The 9,547-nt window shown below is 39.0% G+C and overlaps 1 protein-coding gene across 1 annotated transcript; it reads left to right on the forward strand.

Moving 5' to 3' along the window:
* Window positions 1-944: 944 nt before the first annotated feature.
* On the forward strand, window positions 945-9,075 carry LOC125019576 (CMP-N-acetylneuraminate-beta-galactosamide-alpha-2,3-sialyltransferase 1-like). Its single transcript, XM_047604425.1, has 7 exons — window positions 945-1,037; window positions 1,341-1,621; window positions 1,716-1,912; window positions 2,194-2,373; window positions 3,288-3,333; window positions 3,413-3,532; window positions 7,973-9,075. The coding sequence occupies exons 2-7, from the start codon at window positions 1,385-1,387 to the stop codon at window positions 8,132-8,134; spliced, it is 942 nt and encodes a 313-aa protein (XP_047460381.1). The 5' UTR covers window positions 945-1,037; window positions 1,341-1,384; the 3' UTR covers window positions 8,135-9,075.
* Window positions 9,076-9,547: the final 472 nt, after the last annotated feature.

Raw genomic sequence — 9,547 nt, forward strand, 5'->3', positions numbered from 1 at the left:
TTAAAGTTCATTAAAAAATAATGTAGTAATACAACAACCAAGTAATGACAGATGAATGTTTCTCAACAAATGAAAATAATAACAAAAATATAGATTTCTGAGTTTACGGGATGCACTTGAATACACCACGAAACCGCTCACACGCTTTTCCGTAAAAGGGATGTAGACAGGCACTCGATTTTCGAAGTGTAGATGGCGCGACTGCAGTAAGCACGCGCAGTGGAATATACATGCATATGTTTTCAATATGTCAGATTATAATATGCTTACAGTTTTAGTATGATAGCGGTAGTATATTCCTGTAATTCTATAATTTACTTGAACTCACCAATTCATGAATATTAAGTTTTTACGTTTGGAGACGATGTGTCTTGTCCGTTGGTGAGGGAGCTGTGAAGCACGGGACTGAACACATTTATACGTTCTCTATGACGCGCTGGTTTTCTTGATTACATCGACTATAATCAAAGGTCTTTAAACTGACATTAAAGCGCAATGCTTTCTAGTTTACGCACATCCATTCTTAAGGCGTTATTTGTTTCATGCGTAAATATTTCAAACGTCCTTCTCTGCTCTATGGTTGCGTTCAGACTGTAGCGGATATACATATACAGCATAATTCTTACTGAAGGGTACAACTGAAACAAGCATAAGTCAGAATATTTTTCTCCTTTCCTTCAGCATTTCCACATTTTTTTCTATACTTTGGCTCGATAGCTTGATAAACGAATAAATGGAATGTAGTTAGACATGAATTCATTTTCCTAGTAGACAAAACAACAACGACAAAGAAAAAAATAAGTTTAAAGTTTTCTTCTAAGAACACATTGATTGTACATACCGTATAATGGAGGAAAGCACCAACACTCGGGCAGACCAGTGTTCTTTTTTTGTGGCACTGATGTCTGTTTTGCTGCTACCACCACGCCCCACCTTTCCACACCTGCAGCTCAGGTGCAAGTCACCAGTCAATCAAGTAGTCAGTAGTGACACACTCATATAGTGGTAGTTGGACCAGAAGCACATTCACTGATCCGGTAAGAGATGAAAACTAATTATATTACTTTTTAAAATAATTTATTTATATTTTATTACCTATCAGCTTAATATGTTGGCTTATGATTGACTAAGTGAGCCACTAAAATAGTCTTCTTCTTCTTATTATTATTATTATTATTATTAATGTTACTTCTTCTGTTTCTTTTTTTTCTTCTTAGACAGACTTCATTGCTCAAAGCTCTAAAGTAAAAAGAAGTAAAAAGAAAATTTTTCAGAATTAGTGATGTTTATGGCCTCACTTCTGCTCACTTGTAAATGTCCCACATCCTTTCTTGTTTCAGATCGTAGCCGTTTCCCTGACCACAAGCGTCACACATCCAGAAATATGTCAAAGTTGAAGATGTTAAAGATGATCTCTATAGCCCTGTGCTTCGCCGGCATTCTTGTGTTTTTAAAAGGAATCACTGAGTTCAAAATTCAGTTCTCTCTTGATAATCAAACCCTCTGTGGGACGTGTTTATCCCCCAAAAATCAGCTGTGCTTCCACCCCTTAAAACCCCCAGTTGAGCCGCTTTTATCTGCGAACCACAACCTCTCAGAGGATGATTTCAACTGGTGGAAGGTGAGGACAGAGTTCTTCTGCCTTGTTGAAGTTGGTGGATGGAAATGTCCCAGTGTGCTAGTCCAGATAAACATTCTGTATCTGTCTCCACCAGCACTTACAGAATGAAAAACGAGACTACAACACATATAAAGAAACAGTGAACAGCCTGTTTCAGACATTCCCAACCATCCTGGAGCCTGTAAAACTCAGCAGAGACAGCTGTAAGACCTGTGCTGTGGTGGGAAATTCTGGTAACTTGAAGGGATCACGTCATGGACCTCAGATAGATTTCCATGATTACGTCATCAGGTAAATATTCACCAAGAAGAAAATCTCATTTAAAGATTGGCCTCTTCTTCTACGGAGAGGCCGTAGGCTCACATTGGCAGCCACGTTTCTGTCAGCCTGCCCCAGGGCAGCTGTGACTACTGAGGTAGTTTACCACCAGGGTGTGACTGTGTGAGCGAATGAATAATGCATTCAATGTAAAGCGACTTTGAGTGTCTATGATAAAGCGCTATATCAAACCAATGCATTATTATTATTATTATTATTAAAGAGTGGAATGATTTCCCCTGTGTTTTTTTTAGAATTAACAGGGGTCGCACCAAAGGCTTCGAAGAAGATGTCGGCACCAAAACAACTCATCGGGTCATGTATCCAGAGAGTGCCGTGGATTTAGACAACTCCACTCACCTTGTGTTGGCTCCATTCAAGATACTAGATCTAGAGTGGCTCAGGATGAGCATGACAACTGGATTTCATGGAACGTGAGTCAGTCCTCTTTTCAATTTTTCATTTTAGACTGTATTTAAGTGGTTGTCCCAGTTTGCTATCAGGTGTGTTTAATGTAATGTGATTAGATCATACTATGCATGCTGCGTGTCATGCGTGTGATTCTAAGTGACAAGGGATGCCAGTTAGAGGGCTCAGTCCATACTCACAGAAGCTGAGTCATGATACTAAACTACAATTCCACCTCAATCAGATTGGTTGTGTCAGATTATAACATAGGAGTACTTCCTCTTGGACTAACCTGGAACAGTCACACTAGATGATCTTGAAATCATTCTACAGTCTATTGGGGTCTTAGGCAATAACTGACACCAGACTTGGTCACAGACAGAGCAAGACACACTGCTCCACTGGCTAAGTCAACTAAGTTAATAGTTGATGAAAGAACAAATAATTTAATGCGAGTAGAAATTACTTTCCCCTGTTTTCGAGATTGACTAGCACTTAGTCAGCTATTTAGTGTTAGTAATACTCGTCATTATCTATTTCCATTTTTCCTCTTCCTCCCTCTCTCCTTTAACACCTTAGTTAGTTTTTTAAATTTGGCACCATCAACATGTTTAAATACTTTAAAACACGTGTGCATGACGTGTAATGTGATGGTAGAACTGTGTCAGGTGGGGCCCCTTCTACTGCCATTCAAAACACGGCACACTATTGCAGTTGCCTGCCCTACCTCTTAACACGCTCCGCCTCTGCTTGCAATACATGATTTACATCCAAAGCGAGGGGAGGAGGGGACTGAATGAATGAATGAATGAAAGAACTGTCCTTGGACATAAAGTGTTTTGCTGTAGTGTTTTATGAGTTTCATGTAAAATAGATTAGAAAAATTAAGATTTCATTAAATAGACCCACATAATTTGTCACTTCATGCCGTCCCCAACAGGTCCTATGTTCCAGTAAAATCAAAAATAGCAGCCAACAAGGATTTGGTGAGTAACACTCAGAGATTCATGAACTTTACAGGTAGTGGATCATGTAAGTTTAAAGACCAATTCTGACCGACAACAGGTGATGGTGATCAACCCGGCTTTCATAAGATACGTTCATGACACGTGGCTGGGAAAGAAGGGCCAGTATCCATCCACTGGCTTTATAACTTTGGCTCTTGCGCTGAACATTTGCAATGAGGTAAGTTCATTCCTTGAACTGAAGCTGCCTTTGTGAGGTTTAAAATGTGCTTGGTTCGTGAATAAGTAGCGAGTCTAAAGTGAGCAGCTCAATATGTCACATCTGAATCAAAGTCAAAACAATCATTAGTGGACTGGCATTCAGTATGTACTAAGGCCCACACCCAATCAATTAATACCCGATTTAGGTTATTGCAGTATAAATGGTTAATGAGAACTTATATCACACCAGTTAAATGAAATAAATATAACAGGAATATCCCAGATATATGTATTAAATGCAGTGAGGTGAAGGGTTACATTATTCCAATGTATGTAGCAATGCAGCTGCCAGTCTTTTTGGGAGGAGGTTAAAATACCATTAGAAAAAGTGATTTTGAAAAGCATTCCAAGCATCCTATACTTTTTTGTTGTAGGGCTTTATACAAAATGTCACAAATACAATGAAAGTTAATTAATATCAATTAATATAAATGGACATGTGTATGTGTGTATTCTTTGTTTGTAATTTTTGGTTTTGTACACAGTACTACAGTAATACAGTAAGTGCCTTTGTGCCTTTCTTTGGTGTGAGGCACAGGGCTACATACTTATACCAATAATTGTGTGTATATGTTTGACTTATTACAGTGGCTTCTGTTCTTGTCAGGGAAGTTAAAACTCACGTTCAACAACCACTACTTGTGTTGGGGGCTGAGGATTGGCTCATTTGAGTTTGCTTGTGTTGTCACTTGGCTGTCACACTTTATATCTTGTGCACAGGCGATACTATTTTGAACATGTGCCATGCAGACCCTCTTATATGGGGTGCTGTTTGTAAAGTTGCGCATGTTAAATGCATGTTACACACAATACTTCCGACATTTAGCTCTAGAACACTAACAAATGAGGTGTAAATCTTTAGTCATTTGTTTTTCACATTTACTTAATGTTAAATCTAAATATTAAATTTCAAATCTAAATGCTTAATTATTTTTAAAAAATTGTTAAATGTAAATAGTAAGAAAAAATAAAAATAACTATCTTGTGAGATACATATCTTGTGTGCCAGCTACTTCTAGCAGGTGCACAAGATGAAAAATGAATTGGTAGGGGACTAGATTCACCTGGGACGTGAGATACCACCCATACGTTTGTGTTTCATGTGGCGCATTCACATGGCATGATTTCTGCTGCTTCCCACCTCACTCCACTGCATGTCGGAGGGCAATTTAAACTTTCAACAGCTTTAGTTACTTTGTAAGTTATGATGGATAACACAAAATATATGCAGTGGAGTGAGGCAGAAAGCAGCAGAGATGATGCTGTTTGAAAGCACCACATGAAACACAGACGTAGGGGTGATATCTGAATCATAGGACGCCCCAGGTGAATCTAGTCCCGAATACATTTTTCATCTTGTATCTCGTGACCACGATATATTATCTTGTGAGCATGAGATAGTTTCTAGTTTATATAAAACAAAGGCAAAACAACAAAAGCTTAGCACTCAGATATGTGACCTGCATGAATCTTCATTCAGACATTGCCAACTGCTACCATATGTTACTCAGTATTTGCCCACAGTGAAGGAAAGAAGGAAGTGAAGGTAAAACTCATGTTCAACAGCTACTGCTTTTGTTGTGGGGCTGAGTATTGGCTCATTTGCATGAATTTGCCTGTGCTGTCACTTGGCTGTCACACTATATACTGTATCTTGTACATACGAGATACTATTTTGAATATGTGCCATGCAGACCCTCTTATATGGGGTGCCATTTGTAAAGTTGCGCATGTTAAAATGAACACGCAATTTTTCCTTCATTTAGCTCCAAAACACTAAAAAATTTGTTTTTCTATCACATTTACTAAATGTTAAATCTAAATATTAAATGTTAATATAAATACTAAACTTTTAATTCTTTTAATTCTGTCCAGAGCAGGAGTAACCCCTGGTTCTGTCCTGAAATTGCTGTAATATTGCATAAGAGGGACATGCCTGGAATAGGGCTTGTGCCTCTAGACTGAGCAGTGATTTGCAGTATTTTCAGCATCTCCGAAATAAGTGTCTTGTTGCAATACGTAAAGCCAAATCATCTTACCATGGTAGATCTTTATCAGACTGTTGTGGTAATCAATCAAAGTTACAATTAAGACTCCCTCAACGAGCCCCTCTTCATCCTCACCCGTGCAAATCTCCCAAAACTCCAACAAAATGAATTATGTGACATTCTTAATAAACTCTTTAGGCCTCTTAGGTCTAAATGTACCAATCAGTAATTCTACATTTCTTTGAGCAAACACTGGACAATATGTTTTTTCCTTTAGGCCCTTTATTACTGCTGAGGTGTTAAATGTTCTCTGTAATTTAGATCCTAGAAAAGCTATTGGGGCTGACAATTTGAATCTTCGACTCCTAGCTCTTTCTGCACCTATTATTGTTGATGTCCTACTGCACATTTTTAATTTAAACTGAGCGGATTCCTAATTTATCGGAAACAGCTTATGTAACTCCTCTACATAAAGATAGTCTGCCTGTCTGTGTGCCACAAGGGTCTGTTTTAGTAATACTGTTATTTTACTTATATATTAATTATTTTAAAGTTGGTACTTAAAAACAGCTTAATTCATCTGTACGCAGATGACTCAATCATATACTCAGTTGCCCCCTCAGTAGAGCTGGCTCTGCAAAATCTACAATCTGATTTTTGTGTGATCCAAAGTACTCTTGTCCAGGCAAGTCGAAATATATGATTTCCACCCAAAATCTTTCTGTTGATTTGTGTCATAACTACATTTGATGGGACTCCTTTGGAAAGGGATTCCTGCTATATGTATCTGGGAATCTGGATTGACAACAAGCTGTCTTTTAAGCCGCCTGTAGCAGCACCTTTAAACAAACTGAAACCTAAATTTAGTTTTAGCATTTACATTTACTATGCACATTTAGATTTAACATTTAGATTTAATATGTACATTTGATTTAACATTTAGATTTAACATCTTGAATCATGCCACAGTTGCAATGTATGCTGATGACTTCACAATTTACGCATCAGCATATTCATCTAATGAACTGACTAATATTTTAAATAAGGAATTAGTGTTAAGAGAGAAATGTATGATAAGAAATAATCTCGTGTTAACTAGGTAAAACAAAATGTATACTTTTAGCTTCAAAGCATGCATTAAGAGAAGCACCTAAGCTTCACATATTTTTGGGTGATACAGAAATAGAACTTAGCAAAATGGAACAAGATGGGAAAAATATATATCTCGTCTTCGTCTGCTTATCCGGGTCCGAGTCGCAGGGGCAGCAGCTTCAGGAGGGGTCCAAATGGCCCTTTCCCCAGCCACGTCCACCAGCTCCTCCAGAGGAATCCCCAGGCGCTCCCAGGCCAGACGGACTCTGCTCCTCTCTTCACCCGAGTGTCCAAAACATACGGTCGCAGGTCAGATGATACAACCACAAAGTCAATCATCAACCTACGACCTAGACTGTCATGTTTTGAACATGGTGTCAGTTATGGACGGACTGACAGAAGTCCAATAACTGAACACCACTCGGGTTCAGATCAGGCATGCCGTTCCTCCGAATCACGCCGCTTCACGTCACGCTGTCATTGCCCACGTGTGTGTTGAAGTCCCCCAGAAGGACAATGGAGTCCCCGGTCGGGACACAGTCCAGCGCCCGACCTAGGGCCTCCAAAAAGGGGAGGTCAGGACAACAGTCAGGACCCGTTCCCCGACCCAAAGGCGTAGGGAAGTAACCCTTTCGTACATCCAGGAGAACCCCAATATACAGGCAGAGAGTCTTGGGGCAAGCAAAAAGTCCACCCTGGCCCTCCGCCTCTGGAGCAACTCCAGCAAAGAAGAGAGTCCAACTGGGCCCCATGGAAAAAGGCCCGACCACCAGGCGCTCGCCCACAAGCCCCAATCCCAGGCCTGGCTCTAGAGTGGGGCCCCGGGTACAGTGACTTTTGCTTGTATTTGTCATTCAGGGTCTTATGAACCGTACTTTGTCTGACCCTACGCCTAGGAACAATCTGCCTTGGGAGACCCTACCAGGGGCATAATGCCCCGGACAGCATAGCCCCTAGGGTCATCAGGGCACTCAAACTCTTCCACCACAATAAGGTGAGAGTTCAAGGAGGAGAGCAGATTTAATTTAATTTTAATAAATTACTGTGAGGTAGCTTAACCTCTTTGAATCTCACACTTAACCTCATCGGCCCACTGTAATCTGATATCTTTGCCTTTTGCTATCTATCTTCCAGAGTGGTTTGTGTGCTTTATTTGCATAGTCATTGAATGATTTCTTTTTTGCTTTTTGCTTTCACTGACCATTCATCTACCATAATCCAATCATTATTTTGGCTGTTGTGCGCATATTGGTTATAAAAGTATAGCAATACATTACATAGTTTTATTGGCTGTTACATGTTGGTTTTCCTTTTCACAGGTTCATGTTTTCGGTTTTGGAGCAGACAAGGATGGAAAGTGGAATCATTACTTTGAGGAACTGAGTAACCCAGGACCTGGAATACATCCCGGACAACAGGAGTATGATGTTATCCAGTATTTAGATAAACAAAAACAAATCTTGTTTTATAGAGGGTGGTGAATTCCTTTTTTTAGGAATTGAAAGCAGCTAGCCTCTCATACTCTCACACAGCAAAATGAGACTTCTGCTTTCTTTGGGATGACACTACCAGGGCAGAAGGAAGAAATAAGAGATAAATTAAAAGAGCTGCCGTACAGGCAGATTCACATATGATGGTTGCACTATTATGTGCATGCTAAAAGTTATTTTTGTAACTGTAGCAGGTGACTGAGCTGTATGTAGAAGTGTGTATGAAATGAAGCAATTATGCAGTTTGAGGATATCAGAATTACTGTTTGTTTACATTTATTTTTGAACCAGGATGCACTTCTATATTATTGAAGGGAAATTTACCTTTATGTGGGAGAAAGTTTTTGAAGAGCTTTTGTGTATAGGAGCTTGTCAAAGGTACTGTGATTAACTCATGTGATATGGTCACCCTTACAGTCTTCTCTTTACCCAAATTTAAACATCACATCCATATACATCAAGACCATATGAAGAAAACACACACTTAAATATATTTTAATCCCCTCAATCCTCAAGCGCACAAACATTGAATTGTCTTCTCTTTGGTTTCAGTTCGCCTATTCAAGTATCATACATACAGGTGATAAATGGGACCAAGTAGCTCTGGCTGCCAAAGTTATCATTTATTTATTATTTGTTGCTGTGTTATGTTTGTGATGTTTTATTTACATGCATATTTTGTGATGAATTTTGAGTTTTGGTAATTCTGTACAGAAACATAGTAAATAGTCACACAACTGAGAAGGCAGGTGATTTTTTGTTTCCCTATACAATTTTACTCTTGGTATGGTGCCAACCAGCATATTTATTTACATGTACTAGACTTGTTTGACTTGTTTATGGCAAATGGGGATATTGGGCAGTTGTCAACAAACAACTGTTGATTTGTTGTGGTGGTAATAAGAGAATAAATCTGCCGGTAGGCAACAAGACCTAGTGCCTTGTTTCTTTACATATGCTAATAATCCTGACCTAATCTCCAACTCCATTTGCAGAAATGCAGCCCCAAACTTTCAAGGAGCCTCCACCGTGCTTCACTGTTACCTGCCGACAGTCATTATTACACCACTCTCATTTATCTCATTTATGTTTTTGAAAGCATTATAAGTTCACAGAATTTTTCCACCTTTTGCAGAGTATGTAATATACAACCTAAGACAAACCTATCAAAAATTTTGAATTTACATTGATTATCACCTCTGAACGTCAACTCCCACACCCACCACTTACCCACAAGGGACAAAACTTTTGGGGACCACCACATACTCCTTACGCCCACTAAACATATGTTTAGTACTATATGTGATTCCAGATGCCATAGAAATTATTAGTTTTAAACTTTTCACACTAAATATTAACCTAAAAGACCTGTTTCATAGAAATTTACATAAGTTTCATTTATGT

The sequence above is a fragment of the Mugil cephalus genome, chromosome 14 (genome assembly GCF_022458985.1).
Source record: "Mugil cephalus isolate CIBA_MC_2020 chromosome 14, CIBA_Mcephalus_1.1, whole genome shotgun sequence".
Classification (NCBI taxonomy): domain Eukaryota; kingdom Metazoa; phylum Chordata; class Actinopteri; order Mugiliformes; family Mugilidae; genus Mugil; species Mugil cephalus.